The 14,957-nt window shown below is 36.6% G+C and overlaps 1 protein-coding gene across 2 annotated transcripts in view; it reads right to left on the reverse strand.

Annotated features, from left to right (window-relative positions):
• Nucleotides 1–10,191, reverse strand: part of kcnn1b (potassium intermediate/small conductance calcium-activated channel, subfamily N, member 1b) — a 100,100-nt gene extending 89,909 nt beyond the window's left edge. The window contains exons 1-2 of one of the 2 annotated variants that reach the window (XM_005166885.6): nucleotides 10,115–10,191; nucleotides 6,092–7,658 (exon numbers count right to left, since the gene is read on the reverse strand). In XM_005166885.6, coding sequence (XP_005166942.1) covers nucleotides 6,092–6,808 — 717 coding nt within the window. In that variant the 5' untranslated portion in view covers nucleotides 6,809–7,658; nucleotides 10,115–10,191. Of the gene's footprint in view, nucleotides 1–6,091; nucleotides 7,659–10,114 lie in introns of those variants that run through there. The other variant, XM_073909749.1, reaches the window with a different exon arrangement.
• Nucleotides 10,192–14,957: the final 4,766 nt, after the last annotated feature.

The following is a 14,957-nucleotide window of genomic DNA, read 5'->3' on the forward strand; positions in this document are numbered from 1 at the left end:
TTATGATTACATTCTGCAGTCTCCATAAATCTCATGTGTTTTGATCTGTGGTTCCTGGTCATCTATAATCCTAATCATGCGCTATAAGGTGAACTGAATAAACTAAACTGCCCATAGTGTATGAGTGTGAACGAGTGTGTATGGATGTTTCCCAGCACAGGGTTGCCGTTGGAAGGGCATCCGCTGTGTAAAACATATTCTGGATAAGTTGGTGGTTCATTCCATTGTGACAACCCCTGATGAATAAAGGGACTACGCTTAAGGAAAATGAATGAATGAATGAATGAATGAATGAATGAAAAGGGACTTAGCCACAACTTAGAACCTACGGTGTAAAACTTGCAATACCCTACACTGACCAAATTTTCGAGAAACTTTAGCACTGCAAAAGCCTTTTTTTACTTGACTAATATGTAGAAGACATTTCCATATAATAAGTTAAAAACCCCTTCAGACTCTGTGTCCATAACATTAGAAATCACATGTCAGCCCATGTTTTTTGTTGTTCCTGAGCATGTCATCTAATTTAAAGGCTGCAGTCCATGAGAGTGGACGATTGTCATCCAATCAAATGGCGGTAAGGCATGGCATGTTTTAATTTGAAATAAATCCACTACACCGAAAAGCAGCATGGCATGACTTCACTCCAGACACAGGCGTAACGTAAGCCACATCTATAATGTTTTTATCCAGACTTGTTGATATGTTTGCCAAAATTTCATAGATTTAATGTAAAAAAAGGGACTGCACTTATTGATTAAGGTTTAAAATCTTTTCTAACATTGCAAGTTTTAGATCAGGATTCTCTTAAATATGTCTGTCCATTAGGATGTAGCATGGGTTTAAGATCTGTTACTGAAATTATATCTCCAGTAATGCTGATTGAACTTTTTTTATATTAAAAAACTATATTGATGTTGCTGAAACAATTTCATAATCAGAATATACAGATCTTGAAGTTCTTGAGCATATAGCAGATGGAAATATCTAAGGTGTGGACATTATGTGGAGTGATGAGGAAGATGAAGATAAAGTTTGTTATAGACCATTTTGAGAGATGTAAACAATAACAATGGTCCTAATGTATTTCCTGTTTTAGAGCTTTCATTTCCAAAGCTTCTGAGAATATAGAAAGCTGAGTGTTGATACTTTTTTAATGACGTCTGTGTTAACATTAGTTATAACTGAATCGCCTCTTACATACAGTTCTGAAAAAATCTATAAGACAAGCAGGAACTGTTTATGGACCCATGATATCGCCATATTGAATTGGTCTGTGAACAAGATGCAATCTATACAACCTCAAAATTTAAGTAAAATGTTACGATGTTAATGTTTAGAATTTTGAAAAAATTAATTTCAAGACTGTACTAGCCATCATGATTTATTTTATTTCATTTTAATTTGGTATTATGTTCAGGAAGTACAACTCTTCTGACCTGATGTATATTGAAATAAATAAATAAATATATATATATATATATATATATATATATATATATATATATATATATATATATATATATATATATATATATATATATATATATATATATATATATATATTTAAAGGGTGTTGATTTTTTATTTTTATAATATGGTCTCATTTATAGAAGCCTCAAGAACTGGAAAAACATACTTAAACATTTTCAGAAACTTGGAACATAATGCAAGTCTGAATGTGTCAAAAATACCCTGCAGCTACATTCTTAAGCAAATGACTTCGTAACATAATTTCTGTCTTTTTCCCAAGTGACATTTATGCACACACACACAAACTGCAGGGGCTCTCATAAGACAACAAGAACAAAATGAGCAGAATCAGGAACATTGTTACTGAATCAAAGTTTTTCTGTCATCAGGCTTGAAGAGAATGATCAGGAATTTGAAGGGCACCTATTTTACCTAATTTTCAAGATGTAAAGTCTTTAATGTGTCCAGAATGTGTCTGTAAAGATTCAGCTCAAAACCCCCCTCAGATTATTTATTATAGCTTTCAGAATATTGGAATTTCCTGCTCTGAACACAATGTTACCATTTTTGTTGCCTGTGCTTTTAATGCTAGTTTTTTCTGCCCACCGTTCCAACAAGCCTGTCAGAGTGTGCCTCAATATCCGCCTTGGCTGCGTCAGATTAACAGCACAGTGACAGACATGAAGGAAGCAGATCTCACGTAATGTTTGTGTGAAATACTACAGTAAGAACTTTCCCAATGATTATTTGATGTATTTGTTGTGGAGTTAAAAGTCTTTCAGCAACAAGTCACACACAATGCCGTTAGGGATGTAACGATTCACCGGGAGTCAGTTGAAAATCGATTAAAATATGTGACGATTCAAATCGGTTGAAATGTTGAATGAATAGCCATACATGTTTTGAACAGAGGGGCGCTGTGTTTACAGGCACAATCTTGCTTTACCTGCACATAAACGGCGAGCAAGAGGTGGGGCGGCAGAGTAAAATGACAACGGTGAAGTGCGCCAGACAAACTTTGTGCAAATACTGCAAAAAGACGTTTATATACACTAACAGAAGAACGAATATGATGCACATAAACCATCAGCACAGTAAAAAAACTACTGTCACAGATATCTGTACGCAAATAAACTATTAATAAGCCAAACCATGCGGATCAGAGGATTTGCAGCTTCGCTTGCTCTGATGAGTGCTACGGAGATCTAACAGTGCATCAGTGTTTTCTAAGTTAAAAGTGTGAGGATGTTTTTTCAGACTAAATGAGAAAGTTGTTCTGTTACAGAATTAAATTATTTCCCCCCTCTCCTTTTTAAATTAGTTTATGCATATTTTAATAATATGCTTATTATATTTAAAAATGTTCAAGATGATCTCTTTTCTAAGTGTGTCAGACTAATATTGAATTATTCAAGTAATATTATTATTAATCTTCATAATCATGTTCATCTCCTGTCTTTGTTCTATTTGATAATTAATTAGTAATTTTATATTTATTATTTTTTATGCCAGTGGCCAGTTCCCAGGATCAGAGGGCTTATTGACCACCTCTGTCCACACTGCTCTCTGGTTTAGGAAAGGCTTACTTCTCCACACCAGTCATCTCAGTCCCCAGTGAAAGTGTTTTTTCATCAGCAGGGGACATTGTAAATGTGCAAAGACCTCGGCTTATGCCAGAGAACACAGATATTCTGATATTGCTTTTTTAAAATGTTAAATCCCAGCACAGCCCTAGTTTTAGTTTGTTTATATTAGGCATGGGACGATAACCGTTTTCAAGGTGTACCACAGTTGGGAAAAGACAAGATTTTAAAACCGCCAAAATTTTCTGTAATATCGTTCCTAAGGTATGTGTAAGATTTTTTATTTACATTTTTTTGGTTTTTGTTCTTTGTTTTTTAAAACAGTATCTTTAGCAGAAAATCTATCCAAAGAAGCTGTATTAAATAGCAAAAAAATCAGTGGTTTTGAAACAAATAAAGACAGCAGAAGTCAATGATTCATTTGAATTATATAGTTTGACGTGTTTCCTGCTCTAAATTATCATAAATCATTCAAAAAATAGAACACGTTTTTTTCAAATGGGAAGAAAAGTTTTTTTTTTTTTTTACCCAGACATTTAAAAAGAATATATTTTTGAGCAGTGAGTATAATACCATGAAACCGTGATGTTTTTATCCAAAGTTATCAAACTGTCAGAATTTTATACCAGCCCATGCCTAGCTTATATTAATGAGTCTTCTTTAGTTTGTATTATTCTTTTTATTTGGAGTTTGTTTTTAAAATAGCAATTTAGTTATGGTAGAAAATATATTATAGTTAGCAAAAGTTGCAGCATTTAAAAAAAAAAATTAAGGGCTTTTCACCTAATATTTGTTTCAAATCATTTTGTTAAAAAATCTTGACTAAATCATGAGATTAGTACCCTGAATTGTATCGAATTGCGAGTCAGATGAATCTTTACATCCCTAAATGTCATTACAAAGTTCAAACACATACATGCAGCACACACGTTTAACTTTGCACTGTTCTTGCACAGCAAATGTGACAGGATAAACGTTTATATCCACTGCTGTACTGATATCCGTAATTTTAATGTACAAAATAAACCTGATTTAACATCCACAAACCGCGATTGAAGTGTCTTCTTTTATAATTGTACTGACATGCGGCTGTAATGATAAAGAGGGTAAAAATCGCTGTCATTCACTAAACATGCACTGTTTTGAAAAACGTTTTAAACTTCTAAAACTCACTCTTGATCACATTTGACGATGATTGATGATCACAGAGAGCTGAACAGATCTTTTAATCTCAGTTGCTTTGCGCACGTCCTGTTTTGTTGATATTATTATACGTGTTACTATGGAGACATGTTAATACTCAATTGTCAATCAATCAAAAAATGGCTGGGATTTAAATCCTATTTTAATGTTAAGAAATTTAAAAAAAGAGACTTATTGTGTTTATATCACTCCAATACGACTGTGGACACACTATACCTACACACAGTTCTGTCCAAACAGCTTACAAAAGAAGATTTTGATCATAGATGCCCTTTAAAAAAATGGACAGATACCTGAAATATGCTCTTATAAAATTGGCTGAACCAATAAGTGATCTTAAAATAACCTTGATTAATTTTGGTGTGAAGATGATTTTAATAATTTAAAGATTTGACATTATAAAAACCTTTTGTGGAATGGAACGATTACAGTTATTTACAGAACCATAGTTAGAAATGAATATTAACGGTGGTATCCATAATTCAACCCTAAGCCAGAGTATGTAAATATTACAACATAGTCTTTTATAAATAATCTACAGCAACAGGCCCTGGGATAGTCTGACATAGTTCCTCACTCACACACACACACAGTAGGTATTTACAGAGAGAGCCTTTGGCCAGTTTCAGTTGGAATACACACAGAGACAAGAGAGCCAGGCCAATTATACTCTCCACAAATTACCCTTGATTAAGCAGCAGAACAGCAGCTGCAGAGCAACAACACCCGGAGACTCTCTCCTCTGGTTCATGCTGAAGCGGTCATTCCCTTAACATCCACGGCACATCCCAGAGCTCCCACTCCCTCTCGTGCACAATCAAGAAGAAGCCCAACTGTAAACTCTGCGTAAATATTTACATAATTACAACCCCCTGCAGACAGAATTCTGCATAAATGTGTGCTTTTCCTAAAAGAGTGATTTGTAAACAGCTCGACGTGATTCCCAGGGTTGTTTTGCCATTTCAGAGCAGTGAATTAAATGACAAATTAATCAAATGCCACAGGTTGAACAATCACAAGCACAATGCGGTCAAACACAAGAAGCAGTCAAGCGAGCGAGATACTGACGCAAACAACAGGGAAGACGTATGGAAAGAGATGGGTGACGGCTTTACATCCATCTGCTGTGCATTGTGAACTAAACTGATACTAATGTCTCTTCTCTCTGGCAGTGATGTCTAAGCCGTCATGAATAATACAGGCCCCAAGTACATGTTAGTGCCACTCAGGGGGGCTTTCCCTTGGCTTGCAGAGGCAGAAAATGGAACAGCGAGACAGAAACAGGGTCGGCTCTCCCACAAGGAATGAATGACACTGATTTGCCTTTCTGCCTTGCTTTTCTGCCCCTTGCTTCTTTCAGGCGACTGATGCGCTGCTAGGGCCACACAGAAAAACAGACAGATAAACAGATGCAGGAATTATTCTGAGCTGACTCACATAATGAGGTAATAGTCAGGCAGGCACTGGGCTAAAAACAGTATGAATGATGCAGGTGTGGGAATGAATGAAGGAATGCTTCATAATGCTTACTATTGAACGCCATCATGGGAATCATGAACAGCCTGTTGCAAGCAACCCCCGCCTGTGCTTTCTTTCCAAGATTTCGAGGTTACCGCGAATACCAACACCTAGCAACTACAAAGCAGCACCGTGCATCGAAATTTGCTGTTAAAAAATGGCAAGCGATCTGAAGCATGACCTCCCTGTACATTGCGCTGTCAAGCCGAAGCCTGCGTAATCGTTGATAAAACTGGCCACCTGTTAAGCATAAACTTCACAGAGTCTAACGGCGCGTTGTTCGCACACAAATCAGCTGGTAGAAGGAGGATTACCTTATAGCCTTCGTGTCTGTGTTTATTCTCCTCGAGCCACAGGCGACTGTCAGACGACAGCGGGCTGCTTTTACTCCGCGGAGAAACGGAGTTCCTGGCTCCCTGGCATCTATCAGGCGTGCATGCACGGGCGTGATGAGCTGGATCGCCGGATCTCAGGCTGACGTTGTCTCGCTGCTGCTGGCTTCTCAGCTCCGCGGATCCCCTCACGCAGCAGTTGGGCAGGCTGCTCCTCAACAGCCGCTGCTGCTGGACCTGTAGCTGGAGGGAAGGTGGAGGCTTGTGATGCTGATGCTGCAACAGCTGATGCTCGTGCGATTCGCAGCTGCACGAACAGTGATGATCTTGTTGGCAATTCGCAGTTTTGGCAGCCCCTCCGACACTCTGCTGCCGACTTAGGGAGGGTTTCGAACAGTCTGCGAGACTTGGGTTGCTCCCTTGGCTTTTGACTGGTGCTTCCTGACTGAAAGGGCTGGGCAGACTCTCTTGGCTGTGTTTTGGCAAGGGGAGTGCGGTCTGTCTAGGGCCACCCCTGTGCTCCGCGTGCTGGTGGTGGTGCTGATGGACGGCTCCCGAGTAGCGATGCTGCATCCCCGCCTCACCTGCGGCGGAGTGCCGCTTTGCGTTGCAATGATCGGGCACCCTTTCGCTCCGCGCAGCCCCGGTGGAGTCAAGGAGGCCCGTTTCATTGGTAGGTTTGACCAAGACCAGCCTCATCACGTCACTCTGAAGTTACAGCGAGCACCGCCCACATGTGACAGTCGAACTGTTTGTATGAATGAGTTTGCTAACTGTACGAGGTTGCGAACAATCGGGGGGTTGAGGGAATCAGATTCCTCGATTTAACACTCGAACCCCCCTAAAACATAATGGTCTCAGTTAAAATACATAGTCATAAGAGAATAGGTTTAGCAAACAAATGCTAACGGTAAAAGTTGTTTTCATTTGAGTGTAACCATGGCAACTATTAACGGCTCCATCGTGGAGTAAAACACTGCATGTTTTGTTATCATTCATCAGTCAAATGTATCGGAAATAGACTACATTAACATGAAAGTTTATTCAATTAATATTATATATAGTTTTTAGAAATTCTATATTTAGCTATCTATATTATGCTACGACAGACAAATCTGGAAATGTTCATAATTCAGCAGAATAATTAGATGAATTTGTCGTCCATATTGCTTTGCTAAAGTCTATCTACTAACTGGTGGCTTGGTGAATTATCTAGGTTGCTAACACAAATCTGGAGGATTTTATCTGCATTAGATGTGACTCCAGAACAAGAGAATTATTTAAATCACAGTCCTGATCTGGCACCATTGTTCTCATAACTAATGTCAGTTAAAGGAAGCTGTACAAACAGCAAGTGTCCTTTAAGTCGTTTTGCATGATATGCATTGACTAAAGCTTATACTAAACTAAAGGTAAGTCATTTAGAAAGAAGGAAACAAACATCTTATAACTTATTAGTGAATTGATTTTGAATTGATTTGATATAATGTAAATGTGATGCAGTGCTGGGTCAATCCGATGGCCAGATAGTCATGCTTCCCAATGTGACCTGCAAAGAGACAAGAGAATAAATGCACATCAGTTCCTGTAAAACAATTGTTCCATTTCATTTATAGTGTAAGTACATGCACCTAAACCATAATATAGATATGTGTGTGCCCTTTTTATGATTTTAGGATAGTAGTGATTACAGGATAGTAGTTTTCACAGGATTGAGCGCTGTTATCAGTGAGGCTGATGCCAAAGTTTGGAGCTGGATTTCAGAGTGGATCTGGGGCACAGATGAAGAAAGCTGGTAATTTGATCTTTTTCATTAAGTAATTAGTCCTGGAGACCTGTATGGGTTCCTGACCAGAATGAAGTATCATTTGCTTTCTGGTTATGGAGGCAACGTTGCTTACAACCACATGAATTATTAATTTCCTTTCCCACTCTGTTCAGAGATGTTGTGTGTGTGGGATTGCTTGCTGAAATGACCTCAGTGTGGCATTTAGAAAACAAAACAAAAATCCTCTCTGTTCAGTTGTCAGTGCTATAGACAGGCTGTTGTTTGACGGAGTTACATGCTGAACATTTCAGAATAAAAACTAAAAAGTAAAATATTCAATTATCAGTGGTAAATAAATACAATTAAAATGTAAGGTTTTATGTGTGTATACAGCAAATAAAATGTTACCAGTAAACATACTAATTACACTTTCAAACAAGTAAGACTAGTTCATGTTAACATTTATTCAAGTGAACTAACAATGAGCAATAATTTTTAACAAATCATACAGCAGCCACTCTTCAACAAGTTTATCCTCCTGATTGGTCAGATGAAAAGATAGGCTCATTCAACCATATTTAGCTTCTATAAAGAAATAGAATCAAGTTATCAAATCTCATTAATTTTCTTGATCACTTTATACCTTATACATTCTGATTAAAGAGCAATGAATTAATCTAGTTTATTTGAATTTTTTGCTTGATTACATTAAAAAACAAACAAAAAAACTTTACAAATGTCACTTTAAAAATGCACAGATTTAACGTTATAATGAAAGCATTCGATTGCTTTCTTAACGGTTTATACTGATTTAGGACAGAACTAGTTGTGTTTGAAATAAAACCCACCAAGATCGACATCTTTAGATGGTATTATTTTTAATTGTGCAGAATTTCACTCTGCTTCAAATCGCATGTACAGAATTTGTTTGGGAAACAGCGTCTATTTATCACTATGGAGCGCATCTGACAGTCACGCACCGCTACATGACTGTTTTGAGGATTGCTGAAAAAAGTGTTGCATGCAGAACTCGTGCAAACAATTTATTTGTGTTGAATTTAAACAATAAAATTAAATTGAACAATGTTCAATTCAATTTGTTTGTTTAAATTTAACACAATGAAATTGTTTACAACCACTTAACATTAAAAAATTTAGTTAATCCAAGGAATCATCTTTGAATATTTTTTTTAGTGTAGGAGGGGCGACGGCACTTGTAATGAAAAGGAAAGGGAATTCCGCCGTTTTTAAATGTATTTTAAAGTGTTTTGTGCCTAAATAAAATGAAAGCACAAAACAGATTCACATTTAGGAGCAAGAGGCGTCCCCTGGTGATTTGGCGGTATGGCTTGTGTATAGGGAGGACTGGCTCTTTAATGTTTAACGCCACCTCTCAGAGAAAGACTGAAAATAAAGGAAAAATACGTTAAAAATAACTTTACAGGATGATAGCGAGATAGAACTTTAAAATACGAGGGAATTCTAGGAAAAATGGGAGGGTTGACAGGTATATGGCCAATGGAGAAAGAAAAAAAATGTACAAGCCAGTGTTAATTTCGTTGACAAAAACATTTTTAAGTTTCTAACAATCAAAACGAGACAAAAACTAAAAACTTAAGAGGTGATGATGACGATAACTATAATAAATATATACTGACATTTTTGTTGACTAATAAAAACGAGACAAGAATGTGATTGAATATTTTCCCAAAAACATCCCTCAATCAGATTTAGTCTTGGTGTGTGATTCATGGCAAAAACACACTGTAACTGGTCCACTGGTAGATTCGGGTGATTATCATGTGGATTAATTGCGACACATAATTTTACATATTACTTATGATATAAATAAACAATGCATACGCAATTTTTGGTCTTGAATCAGAAAGCTATATTTCATATTTTATGAAGACAGTTTTATTAAATTTGGAGTTAGAATATTTTATGTAAATAAATGTATACAACATTTAATTAAATTACACTTAAATTAAACCAAATATATTTTAGTCAACTAAATCCAGTCAATTTTTCGACTAAAATCTAATGAAATTTATTCGAATAAAACTAGACTAAAACTAAAATTAATCAGAAGATAAAAAAATAAAATAAAATAGAATTTTAGCCAAAAGACTAAATTAGACTAAGCCTAAAATAAAATTTGCTGTTGAAATGAACATTGGTACAAGCAATAATTACACTTGTGTCCAGCTGTTATTCAGTTGATTAATTAGGTTCACCTGTGTCTTGTTTAGTTTTGTCCTCTTGAGTTTATATGCCTTCAGATCATTTGTCCAGAATTTTCAGTGATGACGATGCTTTACACATGTCAGCTCCTGCTTTTTTAAATGGTGATTCAATGGTTTTATGATTACGTTCACCTGTGTCTGGTTTAGTTCCTCGTCATCTTGTTTATATGCTCTCAGTTCCTTCAGTTCACTGTCCAGCACTTTGACGAAAGCTGATATGTTCTTTCAGGTGCTTAAGTTGGTTTAGGGTTAGTTAGGGTCACCTTTTATGGCCTGTTGTTAAACAGCTGCAATTAGATCCACCTCTACATCTACCAGTTATACAAGTAAACTTTAATTCATACATTACAAATGAATTCAACTAAATTTATTGACATATTTTAACGCTGTTAAAATGTTTGTGGTTCATCCGCCATTTTTAATGCGCTAACTAACATAGGCAAAATTGAACATGGCTTTACAGAGTACATCTCGTTTTAAGAAGACAGAAGCTGTAAATGAAACAATCTCGACAATTCAGTAGTCTGACATCAGAATCAAACCTCCCCAGAGGAAGCAGATTGTAATTTGTAAAGCCACTCAGGGTCTGGAAACAGCACACCATACAAACAGAGCAATTTTATGGGCTATCAGGTATTTAATATCCTGGTATCACTTTTACAACAGAAGGGCCATCTGTTTTCTATTTTAACCTGTACAAGAGAGCGGGCATAAGTAATTCTTTTACCAATCAAGCTGACAGCACTTATATAAAGGCCTCTCAGTGTGCATTATTTATATATCTCCTCCTGGCGTTCCACCTGTTCATTAAACTGCATTCGAACTTCTCGCCCACAGCTGCAAGGAGGTTACACGCAATCTAAATATACTAGTATTTTTTTTACCATTTATTGCCTTACTGGTGATTTTGGATCATTTTCTAAGAAAGAAATCCAGGCCTGAGGAAAACCAACACTGCCTCGAGACCAGCAGCGCAAATCAGTTGTAATTATATGCAATAGTTAAGATTCATTCGCATAAATTCATTCTTATAATCAGTTTCAGCCCAAGCAAAATCACACTTTACAGCTGATATGGAGTCAGTCTGAATGATTAGCGTTTAATTCAAGTCAGCCTATAAAAGTGATTCAAAATGTTGTAATAACGCCTGAGGAAAACCTAGCGACATGGTTGCTCCCATGTTTATTTTGTGTTTGCGCTAAGGTAACCGTGCCATTACAGATGCTCTTTTGTATGAATAAACGCATGTTCCTGTCTAACAGTGAGCGAGAGATGGAGAGGCCCTGTCACAAGCAGATGAGTGTTCATTACTTTACCCTTGACGGGGGGGTTTGGGCAGCAGGAAAGAGATTTCACACTCATTTGTGAGATGACACCGTAGTCACTTACTCTGTGTGTGTGTGTGTATATGTGTGTGTGTGTGTGTGTGTGTGTATATATATATATATATATATATATATATATATATATATATATATATATATATATATATATATATATATATATATAGTTGAAGTCAGAATTATTAGCCCCCGTATTTTTTTCCCCAGTTTTTGTTTAACGGAATGCAGATTTTTTCAACACATTTCTAGACATAATAGTTTTAATAACTCATTTCTAATAACTGATTTCATTTATCTTTACCATGATGACAGTACAGAAATGTATAGCCTAAAGAGGCTAATAATTTTGGCCTTAAAATGTTTTTTAAAAAATTAAAAACTGCTTTTATTCTAGCCGAAATTAAACAAATAAGACTTTCTTCAGAAGAAAAAATATTATCAGACATGCTGTGAAAATTTCCTTGCTGTGAAAAAAAAATAATCAAAAGGTGGCTAATAATTCTAACTTTAACTGTGTATATATATAAAACAAACAGATCATATCACTCTTGACAGCACTTTAGCTCTTTTTAATCACATCTAAAAACACAATTTTTTGATGGTAACTTGTTGTTTAATATCCCTCCATGCCATAAAGGAAGTCAAAATGGATGCTGTTCAAACAAAATAAAAACGGTAAGTAGGAATTATGTTTTTCTTCCATGCATTGCAATAAAACACAGCTCTTAACCACTGCAGACATTATTGTGGAAAAATCTTTCCCAGTAAGTAAGAATTGCCAAATTGTTCATCCTAATATTTACATTGTATTATTGGAATCCATTATGTAGCTCTTTGCTGTTAAGATGACAACAAAAAGATTAAAAAGTAGCCTTTTCGGTCTATATCTAACACCACCTGCCAATGTCAACATAACTGATGACCAATCAGATTAAAGAAGCATGGTCTACCGTTCTCAGAAGATTCAGTCAATCATTGAATGAAAGCGAAAGTGGCTGAACATTTAATGCGAGATATGTAACTTACAATTCAAATGTTAATATATGTCAGCTTCTCTTCACATTTTAGAGTTTTGAATTAAACATTCTGTGTGCAAACCATGTATTTAAACCCACTTCAAATGTGATCACTGAATTGAATGGACATTATCAGTGGATATCACCTGATAGATATGGGTTAGTAGGGGCCTTCTGCTGCTACTAGTAGGCTCAGAAGGCTGTTGTCATTCATCCACATGGTTAATTAGCTATACTAACAGAGAAGACTCCTGATTTAGATCTGTTTTTATTTAATTGTGACAGTTGGGTTTAGGGTTGAGGTAGACATTATAAAAATACTATTAACAGAAAAATGTAATAAATCATATAAATAATTCTCATGGTTAATCAGCTATAATAATAGAGAAGACGCCAGATCAGTTTTTACATTACTGTGATGGTTGGGTTTTGGGTTGGAGTAGGGGTAGACATTAACAAAATACAATTAATGCGAAACTTAATAAATCATATAAATAATTCTTGTTAACTTCCAGCTGCAGCCATAAATAATGCTCTACAGCTGATTAACCATGTGGATGGATGATAACAGCCTTCTGACCCCACCCAGTAGGCACAGAAAGCCCTCACTGGCCCATATCTATCAGCTGACAACCACTGATAACACGCATTTAATCAAGTGATAGCCTTCGAATTTGCTGGTTTTCCTAACTCGACAGCATTTATTAATCTTAATGTCAATTTCAACATTTACTAAGACATCTAAAACCAAAAGTAGTGTGTTCAGGTTAATGAATGCACTGTGAACTATCATCAGCAAATGTTAACAGATACTGTATGTTAAAGAGTCGAAAATGAAATGTTACCATTTCCTTGCATTCAAGTGTTTCCAAAGCTATATACGTTTCTTTTTATGTTAATTTGGAAATCAGTAAACAATGTCAATTGCAGGAAAAAATACAAGTCTACTATTAGTTTTCAACATTATTGACTTAAAGTGTCTTCTTTAGTGTTCAACAGAAAAAAAAAGACTGCAAACTGATTTGGAACAAATTGAGATCAAGTAACTTATAAACTATAATACTAAAACATTAACTAATGTTAAGAAATGCTTCAAAATACTCTTAAAACATATCCTAAACATTTCCTCAGATATGACACCTGTTGATTACACCTTCAAAATCTGCATTAAGTTTCCCCAAAAGCCTCTACAAGACAAAAAATAAAACAAGAATTTGCATTCAGGGTCTGATATATAAACAAAACATCCATAACTGCAAACCAAGACATCCTTACCTTAAAAGCAGCGTCCTCCTTTCCCTCTGCAAGCATGTTAGTTAAACTCGAGTCCCCAACATGCGAGATTGAGTGATGGGCGCTTTTTCGAGAAAACAGGATTTAGTCAACAGACATGCAGCGTTTTCCTCAGACGCTTGTCAGATGTCGGGGGCCGGCCGGTCTCTCTTTGAGACGCATAATTAGGATGCAGGCTGAAGAAAGGACAGCCCAGCTTGATAAGGGTTGGCATGCAAATGGATAAGGAGACAAAGAAACAAGCAGCACACACAGAGAGAAAGAGAGAGAGGCAGAGCTGAACACTATATGTTGCGCACACCGCATCACTTTCTGCTTTAAGTGTCGGGTATCATTATTGCGTCCGGCGCTCGGGTTGGTGGAGGCAGGCGAATGCATTGAGGAAAGCGAGGGGAGAGAAATGTGCGATTGATGCTGAGCAGTTCAAAGGCCTTCCCAAACCCTCTTATCTTACCCGCCACAGAGGCAGCTCAGATAAAAGAGCAACAACACACATCACATCAGGATCACGCTGGACGGAAACACGCATGTACATGTACACGAGCAGCAGGGTTCATGTGCTTAAGTGTGGACGCTCCTCTGTAATTAAGCTTGCTGGAGAAAGGGGAGATTTTTATGATGTTGTTTTTGGGGTCATTTGTGGCACCTGACCACATAACTTTGTTGCACGTGTATATTTTTAGCAATAGCTAGGGGCCGACTTAGTGATTTGGGGGCCCTAAGCAATTCAGGCTTCTTTTTCTCTCTCACTCTGTCTGTCTGTCTGTCTGTCTGTATATATATATATATATATATATATATATATATATATATATATATATATATATATATATATATATATAAATCAGCCAATCACATGGCAGCAACTCAATGCATTTAAGCATGTAGACATGGTCAAGACGATCTGCTGCAATTCAAACCGAGCATCAGAATGGGGAAGAAAGGGGATTTAAGTGACTTTGAACATTGTTGTTGGTGCCAGATGAGCTGCTTTGAGTATTTCAGAAACTGCTGAACTACAGGGATTTTCATGCCAGCCATCTCTAGGGTTTACAGAGAATAAGAAAGAGAAAATATCCAGTGAGCGACAGTTCTGTGAGCGCAAATGCCCTGTTGACGCCTGAAGTCAGAGGAGCCAGACTGGTTTGAGCTGATATAACAACGCAATCAACGCAAAACTTT

Source organism: Danio rerio, chromosome 8 (genome assembly GCF_049306965.1).
Source record: "Danio rerio strain Tuebingen ecotype United States chromosome 8, GRCz12tu, whole genome shotgun sequence".
NCBI classification, from domain to species: domain Eukaryota; kingdom Metazoa; phylum Chordata; class Actinopteri; order Cypriniformes; family Danionidae; genus Danio; species Danio rerio.